This window comes from Xiphias gladius, chromosome 3 (assembly GCF_016859285.1).
Source record: "Xiphias gladius isolate SHS-SW01 ecotype Sanya breed wild chromosome 3, ASM1685928v1, whole genome shotgun sequence".
Taxonomy (NCBI): Eukaryota; Metazoa; Chordata; class Actinopteri; order Istiophoriformes; family Xiphiidae; genus Xiphias; species Xiphias gladius.
Window position 1 is genome coordinate 22,261,377 of NC_053402.1, and position 19,227 is coordinate 22,280,603.

Sequence of the window (19,227 nt, forward strand, 5' to 3'; positions counted from 1 at the left end):
AATGATACTGCATGCTTATACTGGATTTTCATATTTATTAATTCCTAGCCAGATGTGTGTTTGATACCGGTATAACATGTAGTGTGCTGCAGTGACCACCCTCATCTCCCTGTGTTGAACGAGGGGAGGATGGAGGGGCGGGTTGGGGATTATATCTCGATCCCTTTGCAAAGCTCACACCAAACAATCAACTATTGGAAATAATCCTTTGAGACACACAGACACCAGCACACAGTTACACACACACACACACACACACATGCGGATGCTTAACAGTATATTACAGTACATATTTATTAAAAATAAAAATTGTTGCCAATTTTTTTTTTTTTTTGTCAATCGGCTAATCGATTAATCAGTGCTAATTGCGATAACTTTTGTTTAAATAAGTAGATTTGTGGTTCAATGTCAGGTTTATTGTCATTTCAACACATTTGCTTGACATACATACAGGGAACCGAAATGTCGTCCCTCATGGAGCTCAGTGCAACATGGAACAGACATGAAGGACGAGTGCAAAATAGTAAATAGGTGAAAAAAACAAAATAATTTTAAATTAAAATGAGATTAAAATGAAAAATGAACATGTACAAACAGCTCAGAGTCTTTAGGGTAAGAGTGAACACTCTCACATTAAGCAGCAACAACTTGGATGTAAACAAGGTCCAGTGTATTTTTTTTTTGCTCTTGCAGCAACTTGGCCTGTTAGTGGAATTTCGGCAAAACAGTCTTTAAAATTGCCTGATTGTCGCCAGAAAACAATGAAACCACATTCAGACTGTCATGTTGATTTTTTAGTGCAGATAAAGCTTACTATAATGTAAGATAAGATCAGAGGCCGGCAGATTGGGAGGAAAGGGGGAGGTATAGCTTGATGTGTAGCCAACGTGCATCTGTCTGATCTCTTGAATCCACATCCGCGATTGGTTAGAGTCCTGGTTGGATCATTAATGTGGACGACCGTAAGTGGAAACGACGACGGGGGGGGTTAACATTGACGAGCCCGTGACAGCCAGACTGAAATCAGTTCTGTGTTAGTTTTTTGTCGTGTCCTGCTCGGATGGTATGATCACCTTTAGCTACAGCAGCTTCGATTCATTTACAGTAATCAAAGCCTGCTCTTCTGGGAGATTAACTCATTCTGTTATTGCGGCCCATCCTCCTGGAAACCATGACGATTAAGAAGATGTGTCGTAAGTACACGACTGCATGGGGTGACTGATTGCGATGGTTATCACGCACTGCATAGGTCATCATCACACATCTAATGGACTAGCGGAGTATTTACATTGAGGACCTTCATGTTTATCCAGCCGCCACTACTTTGAAACTCACTGTGGGAGACTCTCTGTCTTGCGGCTGTATTCGGCCCATAAGGGCACGTAAACAGCAACACCATCGCTACCCTACCAGCGAGCTCTGAGCTGAGCTGAGCTCACTTTGAAGTCATTCTGTCTGCACCATTGTGCTTTCTCTCCTTTGCTCTAGTCACTAACATGTGTTTCCAAAGCTCTCGCGAAGACTAGGCTTCTGTTCAAAGGGAAATGCCTCTTGGCCTGCGGCCTACCAGAGATAGGTAATACCTGTGTCATGTTGCTGTGAAATCCAAGATTTACCGTAAGCTGCCTGACCAAACGGTCTGAACCCGCTGATTTGAATTGCTGCATTTTATTAGGGATGCTAAGCTGTAATATGATGTAACAGGCCTGTCTACGACCAGTCGTTCCTCTCCTGGCTGGTGCTCTGATACTCTGAACAGCATCTGTTTCTTGTACTTTTTTGAGTACTTTTCAGGCATTACATTAGAAACGTAAAAGTCAGATTGAACCCCACAAGGTTGTTGGCCGGAGAGAGAGCCCCTAGGACAGCCCAGGAAGAGCTGATTCCTAGAGGCCAGCTACGTTTTGTCTCGGGCAGCTCTGACATTTCCTGGAGCAGGAAAATAATCTGTCTGTTGGGGAAGGAAGACAGATTTGCAGACCGGCTTCAGGTCCTTGAGTGTGTCCTTGCAGCTTACACTCCTTAGCGCCGCCCTCCTCGCAGGATACATGCTCTTGCTTCATTATTTCATGGCCTCCATCTGACTTGCTCAGGGAACAAGGGTTTAATATCCAGGTTTCACTCCTAGAGGAGAAAATGCAGCCTTATTCTCACTGAATTATTCTCTAACACATGTAACAGGAGTTTAAGTTGCATTCTGTGTTTGCGAAAGTTCATGACCTTTCCCATATCACAATGGAATAACCTGCATCTGTAAAATGTCAGTTTTGTCAAAAACTAAGCAAAACAGCCTTGGTCCTAACTTGATCACCTATCGGTTTTGAATTTACCCACAGGGTTTTGGCAGGATCTTATCGTGGAACCTTATTAACGCATAGACCAAAAGGTCTAATCCTTCAAAACCTAACCACCTTGTCTATGACTGAATTTCAAGAAAAAGGATTGTGAGGATTTCTTTCTCACTCCCATTCCCCCCAGTAGATAGTATAAATGAAGTGCATGTGGTTGACTGACGTTACCAAGCAACTTTCATGCTAAGAATGATATAAGGATTGAAAAGAGGATTTGTGAAGACTGTAACAGTGGAACCCCCTCCCCCTCCTCTCCTTGGTACTCCGTTCACTGAGGATTATATCTCTGCAACTGAAACTTGGCGGGGCATTCTCTGCCTCCTAAATGTAACATTTCAGGTCAAACTGGCAATCTGACTTTGTGCCTGGACTGGCGACTGTTGCAGAAACTAGCAAGGGGCAGAGATATGGCCAGAGGGAGCGAGAGATGAGAGAGCGGAGGTGAAAGCGTGACAGCAGACGAACCAGTAGGTGATCTTTTTCATGCCCCCCCCCCCATCTACTGCACTTTTGGTGAATGTGTGCGACTGTCTCCCTACCTCTGCAGAAAATGCCATCCACCCAGCTGATGGATTATAATCATGTCTGATTGCAATTGTCTCACCAAGTCAGACTGTTTGTAAATGTGACCTTCATACTTATGACAAGGATTTGGCATGGCTGCGCTGCTCTCCAGATGTGTTTATATACGATTAATGTGGTGGTGGGTTCTCTGTTGAGTAGAAATGTGCAGTGTTATTGAACAGTGGACACAATCTTACTCATTGACTCTTTCTTCATGTCAAAGGTGATGACTTTGCTTTGGAGAGAAATTTGCTTCAGTTACAATCCTGTGTTGATGCACAAGAGCTAAAATAGTCCTTGAGTGCTAATTATTAACAGTTGACAGGTGTTTATGGCTTTAGGGTGAGAGTTCAAAATGCTCAAGTAGTGTTAAATTCACTCTCATGGATGTGGACTTCCATAATGACAGGAACATTTTTTAGTTTTTCACCTTTTCCACATTTATCCGCATCCTTTGATTATCCACGCTACTGAATTTCATTTGGAGACACCTCATACTTGAATTTCATCATTACCGAATTATCCTTTTTGGCTACGCTAGCGGTGTTGCTCTAGGCATGGCAGTGTTAGTCTGTTGGCCCACCACTTTCATCCAGACTGACATATCTCAACAACTATTGGATGGATTACCATGAAGTTTCTTACAGCCATTCATGATCCCCTGGGGATGACATACAAACATCGACTATATGGATCGGTGCAAAATTTTGTGCCGACATCTATGGTAGGGATTTGCCCTGACTTCTCTGGCAACACCATATGGCTGACATTTGTGGTTTTGGGTGATATGCGTCTATAACTACTGGAAATTGTGTGCAAACAATCATTCCTCATCTTGTACCATCATCAGGTCAAAATTCCAATGGGTTTTGGTGTATGACCGAAACTAATAATATTCCCATCAGCCTCAGCTGTACTTTGTGTTTAGTGCTAATTAACAAATGTTAGCATACTAACACACCAAAGTAAGACGGTAAACATGATAAACATTAAACCTAATAACATCACAATGTTAGCATTGTCATTGTGAGCATGTTAGCATGCTCATAGTAGCATTCAGCTTAAAGCACCACTCCGCTAGCTTGGCTGTAGACTCTTAAGCTGCAGTCACAGCCTTCAGACTCACGAGATGTGGCCAAAAGCAGGGGGGTAATATGGGTAATAGGGTGGGTAGGGTTGTAAACTTAACTGCGGGAGCCATCAAGACTAGTGTCCTAACTACACCAGTCCACAAATTTGTAAGTTATACAGAATTTTATCAAATACTTTACCGTCACTCACTGCAGCCAGTCAGAATCTTATCTTCTCTGCTGCTTGTATTATTTCACCTGCAGCTACAAAACAAGAATATATACAATCAATGTTTCCTGAATGAGAGGTCAGTCCCACCCACTCTTTCAAACTCGCTGGACATTGGAGAGCTTCATGCTTTGGCGTATCAAATGTCAGATTGAATTTTGCTCAAAAGAATAGATTTGGCTCAATTTGCGACTGCAAGAAAATGTCTCTCCCTGCTCCACATAGAAATAAATGGGAAGTGAACTTTGGTCTAATTGCAGCTTCAGGTCCACTCACGTTTGTGTGTATGCCCGTCAGACTTTCAGTCCCAGATGGCCCAACAGCCAGGGGCCACATCTCATGACTCTTAGCTGACTCATTCTTTACAACACTCATCAACTACATCTCCTCCTTTATCAGCAGCTTGTGTAGTATTTAGATTCTGGCAGTTTCTGCCTTTTCCATTTAGAAGATGATGCGTAGATTACATCTCCTGAGTTGTGTCTTCATGTCCTGGTAAGCCATCCTCTGCTGTATTTGGGTTGCCTGCAGTCTTGCTTCTTTACTTCCCTTAGGAACCTAAGCCAAATACTCCAAAGACATTCTTGTAGTGGGAGTGAGTGGTAGGTGTCCCTGGTCTTCCCTAATCCCCACTAAGAACAGGGTCAGCCAGCCAGCCAGAATGGTGAAAATGTGAATCCTCACTAGCCACAGGAGAAAAATGTTTTGTTAAGATGGTCTATAAACAATCCAGAGTCTTAACATTTGACAAATCACTTAAAGAGCCATGGGTCCATCATTAACGCCGAATTGCTAACTGTGCAGGCCAGTACGTGCTGGAGGATGTTGAAGCATGTGTTTTCCCAGCAGTAATTTCTCCCACTGTCCTCACAGGCAGGATGACAAACCAGCCGACAGCCAACCAGTCCAACACAAACAAGGAGAAGGAGAAAAAAGTAAACCAGCAAGACAATAACACAGAGGTTGCTCATAAAGATGCTGGCCACTGCAGCCGCAACACCCACAACCTGCTGCTGGGACTCACTGTTATGGGTATGCATGGACTGGGAAAGTCAGGATGTGTACTGATATTGTTCTTTTTTTACTGCAACCTCTATCTGCTTGTGGACTGTAAAATTGATTGTAGATGGAATAAAAGTTAAGGCATCAAGTGACTTCAAGATGGGCTACCAAATTTAACATCCCAAATCCCCACATTCTTTACTGATTTATTAGAATTGAATTTGAGGTCAGTTTTGTAGCCATTTGTGCTGCAGCAAATATTAACACGCACAGTCCTAAATGTACAGACATGATCATTTTCCCACGAGACATCTTAGGATTGTTTTTGTATTTAGTCTGCCTCTGTAAACACTTTGGTATGTTTCTGCATAGCTGTGTTCTTTGAAAAAAAAAAAAAAAGCCATGCAAGGTCGAGAAGTGTGTTATTTTAGTCTGTCATTTGTCACCCAGATTTAAACCCCGATTTAAACCCGTTTACATTACAGTAGACGGTTCTCATTAGTCAGAGGACTCCTACATGTCAGATGTAAAACAACACAATTTTGGGGGCCAGAGAAGGAGGCCAGTGTGTCCACCACTAAATTATAAACTGAAGATCTATCAACATATGGTTTCTGGAAATTATCTGCGATATTTCTCATATTTGGCCTTGGTACATTGTACCAATTTTCTTTACATCCCACCAAGTACATACAGTAGCGTTTATCCATGATTTTCAACATCTCAAGAATCTGAAACAATATTTATACCATCATGGGACTCTAAAACTCTCTACTGCAACCAGACTAATGAGCAGCTCTTTGATTAAAGGGGAGTTATCAGACTTTTTAAATGGTTTGAGAAACTGATGTGGACCTAATTGACAAAATTATTGCAGTACAAAAACAAAACTAAAAAATTTACTGATATAATAGCATTGATAATAATAGTAATTTACGTCCAAATACATCAATTTATCCTCACTTGAAGAGAAAAAATTTTTAAATCAACATGAACATTTTCCAAAAAATACACTGAATAATTAACTCTCTCCTCTCCTTAGGTGTTGTTATGGGAGCAGTGTTTGGGATGCTGCTGCGGTACATGAAGGTGACGGAGAGCGCCACGCTCACCATGGTTTCCTTTCCTGGAGAAATCCTCATGAGGATGCTGAAAATGCTCATCCTGCCTCTAATCATCTCCAGCCTCATCACAGGTGTGCCGCTACTTTAGCAGGCATACGAACTGTACATAGTATTGATCTCAAATGCTAAATGTTAGGCCCCAACTAAATAACAACACTACTGTACATTACACTCTGACGTTAGCATGTTAAGAGCAGTTTTGAACCCTAGACAATTCACAGGACACAGTACTACACTGACAGTACATAGTGTCGACTGCAGCTAACTAACTACTACATCCAAAATTAGCCAGTTTATTGAGAAATAAACAAAAACTGACAAGAATTTTGTGCGTGCCCAGAGTCTGGGTTGAAAGTGACTACCATGGGATTGTTTTACAAATGAACTTATTTTAAATGGTTTTGTTTATCAGGCTTATCTCTGAACCTGGGAACATGTGAAAGGTCATCTTAATGAAATACCTCTAAAACTAATGACTGATTTCCTGTTGGCCTCTGCTGTACTTTGAGAGTAATGATCACCACATGTTAAATACTAACATGCTGTAAGTATTTTACACGAACATGCTAAACATTAGCATGTTATAAGTCTACCATTCTTATGTTAACATTTCAGGAGTATTTTCAAACAGTTTATTGAGGCCAAAAAGACTTGAAGTCAAAGAATTTAGTGTTTTACCCAAAGTCCAGGATGAAAAGCCACTGAAACTGACCACGGTGGGATGGTTGTACAAACTGAATTCTTCTAAATGGGTTTCTCTGTGATGCATGTCTCTGAACCTCTGGATCATGAAACTAGCACATTTCCACTTAACTCTCTTAAATCCCTCTGGAGATCCGAAAATGACCGAGTTCCTGTCAGCCTCAGTTGTGCTTTGACACTAATGCTGATATTGTGGGCTAAATTCTAACATAGTAAGTATTTTCTACTAACATACTGAACAGTAATTAACTGCATCATGAACCATACATGGGTTAAAACCTAAAGGATAAATGTTAGATATCAGCATGTTAACATGGTAACTGTTCATAACTTAAAATTCGGACGTTGGCATGTGGGAACATACAGGACCAGAATACTGCAAGTGTCAAACTTCCCGGAAAAGCAACTTTCATTTACAGGGATTGTTTTGATTGTCAGTGAATGCAGACACTAATGGCCATCTGTCTCTCTCAGGGCTGGCTGGTTTAGACGCCCGCTCCAGTGGCAGGATGGGTAGTAGAGCCATGGTGTACTACATGTCCACCACTATAATCGCTGCCATCCTCGGGGTCATCCTGGTGTTGGGGATCCACCCGGGGAACCCCAAACTAAGGGGAGGAGCGGCAAACTCAGCCCCGAAGAACCAGGAGGTCAACAGTCTGGACGCTTTCCTCGACCTGATTCGAAACCTCTTCCCCGAGAACCTGGTCCAATCCTGCTTCCAACAGGTACCTCTTTGGCTCTGGTTTTATAACTCTGGCTCTTCATTGCTTCACACCGTAGGGTTGTAGTTCAAGGTCAAGAATGAACTTTGGAGCTCAGCTTTCATCCGACATGGATGAGAAGTTCTTCGGGTGTCAAAAAAAAAAATTAAATTTGAGCATCTGCGGTTCCACAACTGACCAAACTGATGGTTACTGGGATAGGAAATAAAGAATATCAAAATTCTGCTACATAATGCTGTGTTGTTTTTCAGATTTCTCTCCAATCTTTGCTTGTTTCTTGTGAAATACAGCAGTGTTTTATCTCTTAAGCCCTCAGTAAAGTAGTCAAAAGAAACACGCTAACAAGGGCAAATCACTCTTTGTCTCAGCTGCTCACATCTCAAAGACATGCATCTTGTGATGGAGGGTCGCAAGTAGATGTTGCTTCTGGAACAACTGACCCAAGCTCCGTAAGAGCTAATAAAGGGACCTGGAGGTGAGATTGTTTTGTCAGCAATTGCCAACAATTATAAACCAAATTATAATATTTTAAAGTTGCATAAAAAATTTGAAAATACCCTCCATGTTCCCCTTAAAAGACCATAGTTAGAGGTCATTGGCATTTCTGTACAAGGTATTAGTGGGTAGTTTGACAGAATGAAGGAACTGCAGGGAGCTGTTAACGACTGGTGATTCTCTGGAGAGACAAGTCGTCCTCCGGACTTCATACACAATGTTTTCTACATGTGTTAGTCAACGGGGTGGATGAAGGCATGATTTGACTCAAAGGGTTTTGGCTGCAAAAGAACCAGAAGGACCAAGTCTACCTTCTGTGCATGGATAGTCCTGGAGGTGTAACCTCTGAAGTGTAAATATCCAGTAAAAGGAATAGTTAAGCGTTTTGCGAAATATGCTTGTTTTTGTTTTTTTGACTTAGTTGAGAGGATCGATAGCGCTCTCACGTCTTTATGGTGAATACGTAGCTACCGCCAGCAGCTGGCTAGCTTAGCTTAGCAGAAAGCCTAGAAAAAGTTGGACCAGGCTCTGTCTAAAGGTTAACAAAATTCACCTTCCAGCATTTATAAAGCTCACTAATAAACACGCTAGATCTTTTAAAACAACTTGTTGTCTTTTTATACTGGGGGTTGTGTACCAGACTATTTCTTGTCCGGGCTTACACAAACAAGACATAACATATTTATTAGTGGCAGTAGCTGTATCTTTACCATATAAGGGTCAGAGTGGTATCAGTCCTCCCATCTGACTCTCAGCATTTCCCAGAATGTAAAACTGTTCCTCTAAAGATTCTGGTTTCAATTCTAATGCAAATACACGCAGAGCTCCTCAAATAAAACTAGAATTTAAGAACAACACTGAACAAATGTCTTATGTATTTATTCTACTGCTGAAAACAATGATTAGTCAAGAGACAGAAAATTGAAGTAAATGTGTCAAACATTTGCTGTCATCAGTTTATCAAATGTTTGTGTTGTGTCTGTTTTTCTTCAATCTTCATTTCATACCATTGTAAATGAAAAATGTTTGTTTTTACTTTTTGACTGATAAAACAACTAACCTGAAGAAATCGCTTTAGACTCATTAGACTCAGATAAGATCAGATTTGTCATTATTTTGGACATTTTATATACCAAACACTTAATTCATTGAATAAATTATTGGCAGATTCTTCAAAAATAATGCAAGCCCGTAAATGCAACAGTGAATATTTGTATTGAATGTCCAAATCCTGTTTTCTTCCCCCTCTCTTCTCTCTGTTATGCGTGTATGTCCGAATGATTAAAAGTAGTTGTCTGTGTTTGACTCGGTGAGGGTCAGCTCTTCTGCTACTGCTAATCTCTTTACATCTGTAACGCCACATCCCTATTTACCACAGTAAGGGGCATCTGCTGGTGAACTGCTGAGCAGGAGCTTATAGACTCCTGCTTTCTCTTCTCTTCTCCCTGCGGTATTCTCTTTTTTTTCCTCTTTTTCTTTTTGCCTTTCTTCACATCTCTCCCTTTTCTGTCTGCATCTCTGTTTTACTGCTTCTTTTGTTTGCGCTCATCAGGGATTCATTAAAGTCATAAAAGGCATAATTGCTTTTGCAGGAAGGAATCGTCCTTCCCTTTTCAACCTTTTAACCTTCTTGTCTTCCTTTTCCTTCTCTTCGTTGCCTTTATTTGAGATTCTCTTGTTCTCTGTTTGGCTTTTTCTTTAAACACAAATCTGAGTTAAATGTGCTGCTGCCAAGCTTTTGTTTGGCCACAAACAATACAAGTTACAAAATCACTGTTTTGCTATGTGAATTGGAATCATGTCTGAACCCCCGATCAATCTGAATGTCGGTTTGTCTTCCCTCCAGGTTCAGACGGTGCTGAAAAAGGTGCCAGTTGCAGCACCAAACCAAACGGAGCCCATTTTAGTGAACAGAAAGAGACTGGAATATAAGTGGGGTATGAACGTCCTCGGTGAGTTGATGACAGAGCTCATATTCCTGTGTTCCCTTCGTGCTGTCCAGTCATTTCGTCTTGCGTAATTTTACATTTGTGTCTTCCTCAAGGCTTGATTGGCTTCTTCATCACCTTTGGGATCTGCATGGGCAGGATGGGCGAGCGGGGGAAGATCATGTGTGACTTCTTCAACATCCTGAACGAAATTATCATGACGATGGTTTCCATGATCATGTGGTCAGTGTCTGTGTTTTCCCGGCCTGCGTGTCTGTCCGTGTGTTTGCAAGCATGCGCAACATGTGTCTCTGTTTTTGCTCGTGTTGGCAAAAGGCTGCATTGCTTTGACATTCTGGAGATACCACACAAGGAGGTCAGTGACAGTGGTGGATAAGATGAAGACTGCGTACATGAGACAAATCGTGGGAACAAGCAACAGGGTTGGACAGCCACGGCTGAAAAGGCAGGAGGAAGAGGGGGGGAAAGTATGTTAGTGAAGGACACGGACAGATGGAGAGAGAAAGAGAGAGGGTTTCCGTAGGACACGCTGGAGTCTGTGGTATGTTGGGGAGTAGCAGGAGCCGGAGCCTGGAACAATGTTGTGGGTTCCCAGGGGAGGCGGGGTGGAAGATCTCCAAAATGTAATGGATCCACCAAGGGCAGAGGAGCCACTTGGCAGCAGTGCAGAAAGCAAATGCAGGCAGGAGGGACAGCGGAACATGGAAAGATGCGTGTGAGAGCATGCCTTCAGAGAGCGGTGCACGCCTTGAGACTTCGCAGGACCCCTGGCTGGTCGGACCCCTCCACACTCAGAGTGGTGACGGGAAGGGAAGGGGGGAGCGAGTAGGCGGTTGGAAGAAAAACAGCAGGATGCTTGTCTTGCAGCTCTCCTAGGCCATCTACATGTGCAGCTGGACACTAAAGGAATTGGTACAAACACATTACTCATTTGCCTATGGAGCTAGCCAAACAAAGAGTCCAGAGTATACACAAACACGTATCATACAAGGAACACATCCGTCCAATCATATGTGCGGCATACTACACCAAACAACTGTCAGGTTTCAGCACGCAGCTGACCTGGGAGAGCGGGCCGCTGTCATGATGAGACCTGCTTTGACTCACACCAGGAGCTTAAAAGGGAACACCACTTTAATTCATATGTCCCACAGCGGTCCGCATTCATGAACAACTGCACTCCAAAGCTGGAAACCAGAGATCCAAGAATGTGTCACGGCCTGGAGAAGAGAAGAGCGCTCCTTTGACAGTGACTTAAGATTGATTAGGTGTTGGTCTGACATTCCACACTAACATGAGTGAAAATTCAAATATTTTTTTCTTCTTTTTTTGGAAAAATTACTCATCGTTTTTTGGTCGTTCTTTAGCTCTGGGACTCGAGCCGATAAATACACTCATGTACCAGCTCTAAAAAGATGATGGGTATACTTTTTCAACATCTAGACGAAAATTATGAGGGTTCTGCAATAATTAAGCAGCAGAGGGTGAAAACGTGATTTCCATGGCGGAGGATATGAAGAGGATAGTCAGCAGCAGTAAATCGTCAACTTTCATTTTGAGGTTTCAAGCACAAATGTCAGTTAAAAAAGGAAAAATTTAGGACTTTCTTCAGACCCGTGAGTTCGACAAGATGAAGGTTAGATTCATTTTAAATACATTAAAGCTGCAACAGTTAATCAGTTAATCAATCAACAGAAAATGTATCCACAACCACTTTGATAATTGATTGTAATTAAGTCATTTTGAAGCAAAAATAACAAATATTTAATGACTCCAGCTTTTAAAACATGAAGGCTTGCTGCCTCTCCTTGTCTCATATTATAGTAAATTGACTATCAATTGATCCCACTAAACAAGACATTTGTTGACATCAACTTGGGTCTGGGAAAGTGGGTTGGCCAATTTTTTTTCGTTTTCTATTGTTTCACAGACCAAACGATTAATTAGTTAATCAAGAAAATAAACCACAGATTAATCAGTAATGAAAATAATCAGAAATTGCAGAGGTGACATACGTAATTTTATTTTTTTGTATTAAGAATCAATCCAAGAAAAGGCAATACCCCAATAAATACATCCGCATCAGCAGTTTCAAAAAAGTATTCAAAAATGACCAAAAACGATTAATACTCCGGCCTCGTACGGTGAAAATGAAAATACGGAGGATATGAGAAAAACATACATATGAATACATACACATATATACAGATGCACAAATTTAGCAGTTGGTCCTATAAAGGATTAAAACCATCTGACATTAAAAGGTAATGGACAATAATAGGAAATAAAACCAAAGTCGATTCCAGCTCTGATGTTTCTCCCTAACTCTGTGGTACTCTCAGGTACTCTCCCGTTGGCATTGCCTCTCTGATTGCGGGGAAGATTGCGGCCATTGGAGACCTGGAGGTGGTGGCCCGGCAGCTCGGCATGTACATGGTGACCGTTATTGTGGGCCTGATGATCCACGGGGGCTTGATCCTACCCGCTATATTCTTCGGTATCACCAGAAAAAGCCCCTTTGCGTTCTACTCTGGAATCTTCCAGGCCTGGATCACTGCTCTGGGCACTGCTAGCAGGTATGACAGCCTGCAGGAAGTGCGTGTCTCTGTTTGGGCATGTGTTAACACGTGTCAAATGTTTCTTTTACAACATCTATTCCTCGAGCAGCTGCTGTGGTTACTGTGATTGATCCGCGTAGCCTGCCACTCGCTTTCAGCTATTTGGGTTAAATCTGAAAGGGCTAAAGGCACATTCTGTGCTTACAGAACTGAACTAGCAAATCAGTACAGCAGAGCCAAATCTGTGTAAGCGCAGGCTATCGTAGACAAGTCCGTGTCAGACAGATCCCGTGTTGTAAATGTCTGAGCCTTTGGATTAGTCATCACCAGCCAAACTGGCCACGCTGTATCCTGCCCGGCTCGGCGTGGCTCGGCCAGCCTGGGATTTTGCGCCGCTGCTAAAAGCAACTGTCATTTTGGCACATTACCGAGGCTTTAGTGAATATGGGTAATCCTATCAACGTTTTCTCTAATTATATTACGACCCCAGCCTAGCAGGGCCGGGGAATCAAATTCCTTCAATTCACGTGTTGGAGGATTGCAACAGTGGCCTACACCAGCTGTTAGGAGGAGGCTGTCAAGCCAACTCAAATTTCTACTGCTTTGTTTTTTTGTCTCTACCCCAAACATTACCCCTTATCCTCCCTCCTCACCTCTGCACTTTTGTCTTGCACCACCTGTCTACCTATTTTGTGTCCTTCAGCTCAATTTGCTCAATTTGCTGTTCTTCGTACATCTGCACCTTTTTTTTTTTTTTTTTTTTTTTGTAACTCGTTATCTTGTGGGACCTTCTGTTCTCAGTGCAGGGACGTTACCCGTCACCTTCCGCTGCCTGGAGGAAAATCTGAAGATTGATAAACGTGTGACGCGTTTCGTGCTGCCCATAGGCGCCACCATTAACATGGACGGCACTGCACTGTATGAGGCCGTGGCAGCCATCTTTATCGCCCAGATGAATGACATAACCCTGGACGGCGGACAGATTATTACTGTCAGGTGAGGCACATGGTGGATGGCCTCTGTTAGTGCTGTTGTTCTGAAATATGGCCGAGCTCCCAATTTTCATAGTCTGAGAGCAGTGACATTAAGGCGCCAGTATACTCCATCAGATGGTTGAGCAGCTTCGGAAACCCCCCCACCCACACACACACACACACACACACCTTTCTGACATCAGAATTGGGGACGCTGTGTACGACAACTTCTGTAACTTTCCAAAACCGAAAATCTGACATTCACACCCACTTCATGCAGTGATTGGCAAGGTGCAGAGATGAGAAAGAAAGTAGGGTTTGAACTCGCTCTCTCTTAGGCTTTACAAATGCAGTTGGTCGTATTGGTTAGAGTTCAACTTTTACTGTTCCAGAACAAGTTTCAAGTACAATCCAAAGCGCACATGACAACATTCTGTACTGACTGATCCATAAATCAGTGGATCCAGTACTGGGCCATGTAGCATTTGCTAGCAGGGTGTGAGAAAACAATGCAATTCTTATCTTAATTGGGCAAAAAGCTGAATAATAATTATCTACCTTAAAGCCTCTTATAGGCTATTTGTGCCGTAATTACATTGATCCTGGTGTGGTTTTTCCGTGCTGTATCTGCCCAGTCGGCGTGTGCAGTGTTCGGTGTTCCTCCTGCTGTTGCAGCTGAGCAGCCAGTGTGACTAAAAACAGTGACGGTTTGAGAGTTTCTACAGAGGAGGTGGAAGAGATTAAAGGCCTAACGTGTGTTGCATTATCCAAACATTTGATCATTTTTTTGATCCGTAACCATTTAGCGAATGAAATACATAAATATTTACATAACTTACGTGGTGAAAAATTACATGTTAAAAGCTTGATAATACTTGGACATGGGGATTTCTTTTCTTGGGTTCTATGTGACAAGCTGGTTGCTGTCCGATATTGTTGTCTAGTAGGTAACAGGCAGTTCTAGTAGCGCCCACGGGAAAGTCACATGACACAATATCAGTATTTTTATTGGATGTTGCATAAATCTGGCTGCAAATAGCTAAAAGGATCTGTTTTAACCATTCAGAGTTTGAAGTTGAAAGGGTCGCAGTGGGCCACACACTGCGTGACTCTAAGTTGCATTAAAAAATTTCTCATGCAGCTCTGCCCTAATTGTTAATTTGTAGTCAAAGCAACCAATGTAATCAAAATTCAAAAGACATGTCAATATGACTTAAATATATTTTAGGTAGTGTATTGTATTGTATAGAGATGAATGGCAGTCTTTAACTCTGCATGAATGCAGCAAGAGAGCAATGAGATATTCATTTCCCATTTCTGTGGTTTCAGCAAAACATTTAAGTCTGATTGGAACCAGTCTACTTGGATCAGACTTGTTGCTTGTTGTGGCTGCGGTTTACAAATGATGCTAGGCATTTTGAAGTTGTTTATTGAAGGTCTTTCATCTCTGTTTACCACCATTTTCCAAATTCTAATTTTCAAAAGTTCTGGCTTTTGTGTCATCTGTGTTGAAATTTTTCTAAAATAAGATCCACATGTAGTGTGTAAAATCTCTTGAATGTCCTCTTAAACCTCCCAGTAATGGTGGGGTGATAATTAGCGCGGCGGTTTGTCAAAAACAGTTGAGATGCGATGCAGAGCTCCGAGATCAGATGAACAGCATCGTAAATATCACAGTTTGGAGCGGTGTCCAAACTGGCCTTTCAGGTCTGTCTGGGCCCAACATGAACTGATGATGCCTGCACTTGCCGACATATCATGACAAGCAGCGTCATCAGAACGTTAAAGATTTCAAGACAGGAAACATTGAGAGATTTTATTTTTTCATGGACAGAAGAACTACAGATCTTTTCCTCTTGCCCCTATTTCCTCCACACATACCGCTCTTATACAAGCGTTGCATGTATAATGTAAATTTTGACACACATAAACGCCAGGTTGTTGCTGTATGACCTGGTTTCTGCTACTTTAGACCATAAATTATAATTTTTTTTATAATTTTTTTTTTTTTTTTTTAATACCACAACTCACGTTCTGCTATCATCTGCATGTATCTTAAAATCCATCTGCTACAGAACTAAAGTAACCCTAAATTAAAGTAAACCTAAATTAAAGTAACCCTATACTAAATGATTGGTAGCTGTCTAGCAATCCTACAGTGATCATGCAAACTCATTCACACCCTTTTCAATCTAGAGCCAAGTGGTATCCTGTACCTTTTATAAGGCTCTTGCATACCAAGTTTATTGGGTTTATTGGCGGCCATTCAGCCGAGTAAGCATGCTGAATCAGCAGCAAAGGCACTCGGTGAGTCCTCTGATTGGCTGTTCAACCTGGTGAATCAGTGATTCCCATTATTAAATGTGGTCTCACATCTGCCTTTTTCCGGTGTTGCCCCAGTCTGACAACACCATGGTCTGTTAAGTTGCGCTGACAATGGTCCTTTGACGGAAACGTTCACTGTAACATTTTTTTCATTTTGTTTCACCTTTTTGCTCACGGAACAAATGAACTCTTTTGCATCTAAAAAGCCTTTTCAACGTCTTTTTTTTCAGTGTGCTGTGAAATGGGACTGTTCATTCTGGCCACGCACACACGACACTATTTCTCAAAAAGCCTGGATTCAAGAGAGCAAACCCTTTTTACAGTTGTTCAACAGCGTTGCAACGAACAGTTAAACTTAACAGTGCCATCTTAAAGTTTTTATCAAGCATGTCCTCAATTTGTATTCCAAGTATATGAAACTGTTTCTCAGAAACAGAACTTACATGCTGGCCGTCAGCTGTAGTCTCTGCTCAAGTGCAAGTACACAAGGTAATGTGGGGTGAGGTACACAAAACATTGCAAGTACTTTATTGGTTTTACTTCTTTGGGGTTGGCTAAGCGTGTAAAGACCTTAAAACACATGCCAGTGGCATAAAATTGGAACCGACCTTTAACCATCGCACTTCTTCCAGGTCCTTGCCTCAGCATGAAAACGCTTTTTTGTCTCCCCTCCGCAGTATGACCGCCACCCTGGCCAGTGTCGGAGCTGCCAGTATTCCCAGTGCCGGACTGGTAACCATGCTGCTCATCCTGACGGCTGTCGGCTTGCCCACCCAGGACATCAGTCTGCTCATTGCTGTCGACTGGCTGCTGTGAGTCAGGTGTCTGATAGGTGGAGGGCGTATGAGTAGTGAATGACGGTCTCAGCTTCTGCTCAAGAGCTTTTTCAGTTTAAAAAAGTAACATTTGTGAGAGGGATTGTAAAAATATTGGGATTATTCAGCTCTCGGTGGCGCTCATCATTTCACTCGCTGACGCTGTTGCTGTTTGTCCAATCAGTGACAGAATGCGTACCTCCATCAATGTGGTGGGCGACTCATTCGGTGCCGGGATCGTGGACCACTTGTCCAAGGCGGAGCTCACCGAACTCGATGCAGCGGAAATGCAAATGCTCCCGCAAGAGGAGGAGCTCGATTTCATCCCTCCGCCGCCCGTCCTCACAGAGATGGACCTGGTCGACCCTCTCAAACCACCCGAACTGCCACCTCGCTCCCCTCGCCCACCCAAACAGAACAACCACGGGCACGTCCTCTCCCACTCCCACTCCATTACTTACTCACCGTCCCGTTCTGTCCGATCTCCATCACCTCGCTCCATCCGTTCTCCCTCTCCGCGCTCCGTCTGCTCCCATTCTCCCCGGCCTTTCCGTACCCATTCACCACGCCTCCTCCGCAGGACGGAGCCGGGCTACTGTGCCCTGCCCAGCCACGACAACCAGGTATCTACGCACCAATGCTTCTTCTTTCTGCACTGTAAAACTTCAGACTACATGTTCCCCTGTGACACAGTGCTACTTTAAATTTGCTTTGACGAGATGTGGGGATTGGTCCGATACTTAACTTATCTATTGAATAGTGGGAGACCAACAGTGTACACCTAAATCATCCACATAACCTTAGGACACTCGGTTATTTACTGCAGCTCTCCATGCAAGTGCTTTAAGATACAATATTTAGAGTAATAGCTGACTCTAAGTCCTAAAGAGGCAGCCTCTGTAATGCAACACAGCAACCGTTTAGATTATCATCGCTGTTCAAAGAAGACCATGTATATCCACCTTTTGTAAGAAAAACTCAAGGATTAATTGGTCCTTATGGGTGAAGAACAATTCCAAAAAAAATGCGTAAACCATTTTACAAACACAGTGGATCATCTGAAAAATGCACTGTCTCAATGCCGAAAAACCAACCTGTTTTTATAAACTAAAGAAAAGTTGATCTTTTTGGAATACATGGAGGACTCGCTATTTGACTTCATGTTAAGGAGTTGAATAAAAATAACGTTTTCTTCCTCCTCCTCCCGGAAAAAAACAAACAACACCCACTGTATTGTATTTTTGAGATGTCTTGTGGTCAAATGCAGAGACTGATTAGTTAGATGGATGGATGGATGGGATGATGGATGGATGGATGGATGGATGGATGGATGGATGGCAATTATTAAGTAAGAAGGAAAAAACACATACTACACACAGACAGATAAATAAAAATCACCTAACCCTGTTGGTTGCAAATGAAATGATAATGAAAATTAATTGATGATTATTAGGCATTAGTAATAATAATAAATAATATAATTATATTTTAATTTATATAAAAATTATTAAAATATATGTGTAATTATTATTATTATTATTTATTATTATAATTATATGCTTTATAGTGCAGTTCTTTATACCAGTTATAATCCATCAATAACATTTGGATTCCAAGGTAGTGAAAATGCCATCGGCTGGTGTTCATCCATTATTTATGGTAATAATGTTATTCCAAATGTTGGTAATCCATTAACACACGCTAATGGGTTTCCCTCGCTCTAAAGAGGAATTAAGTCAGCAGTTATAAATGTTAATAAGTTGTTAATAAATGGATTGTGGTCCAAACCTTGTGCAGCCTGGTTCCAGAGGTTGGGTTCTGAAACAGGTTCAAACCAATCAAAGGGATTTTTCGCAGCCTTGGAACCCAAAAGTTGTTCTTATTAATGGGTTGTAACAGCTCCATGTAGAATTAGTAATATATTTATTAACCATTAATAAAATCATTAGTTACAACATTTAAATGATATTTAAAGAGTGCCGTATTGGAAAGTGTTGTGATCATATATTTAAAATGTGTGAAACTAGAAGCCAAGAAATGTATTCACAAGACATCAGGCTGCTTTTAATGATGTTAGCAGTTGCACTCAACTCGTATTTGGAGGCTTTTATCTCTCAGCGTCCTGTGCTATAGCATGGCATGATAAGTGTTAGCATGGGGCACCAGAGTCCATGATCTACCAGGGGCACATGGAGGATTTAGGCCTCTCTGTTCTTGTACGTTTTCGGGTGAAAAGCCCGGTGTACTCCTTTAACATTCGGCACGTGTGCATTTGTAAAAGTTCAGTTCGTTGCCCAGTCAGTACAGGCCGCATGGTCTACCTGATCTCATTTGTGCCTCTGTG

The 19,227-nt window shown here is 42.1% G+C and overlaps 1 protein-coding gene across 1 annotated transcript in view; it reads left to right on the forward strand.

Annotated features, from left to right (window-relative positions):
- Positions 1-19,227, forward strand: part of slc1a9 (solute carrier family 1 member 9) — a 29,565-nt gene that overhangs the window by 10,146 nt on the left and 192 nt on the right. The window contains exons 2-10 of the mRNA XM_040120622.1: positions 5,088-5,246; positions 6,259-6,411; positions 7,517-7,770; positions 10,109-10,214; positions 10,307-10,433; positions 12,554-12,787; positions 13,571-13,765; positions 16,746-16,880; positions 17,068-17,506. Of these exons, the coding sequence (XP_039976556.1) occupies positions 5,088-5,246; positions 6,259-6,411; positions 7,517-7,770; positions 10,109-10,214; positions 10,307-10,433; positions 12,554-12,787; positions 13,571-13,765; positions 16,746-16,880; positions 17,068-17,506 (1,802 nt within the window). The remainder of the gene's footprint in view (positions 1-5,087; positions 5,247-6,258; positions 6,412-7,516; positions 7,771-10,108; positions 10,215-10,306; positions 10,434-12,553; positions 12,788-13,570; positions 13,766-16,745; positions 16,881-17,067; positions 17,507-19,227) is intronic.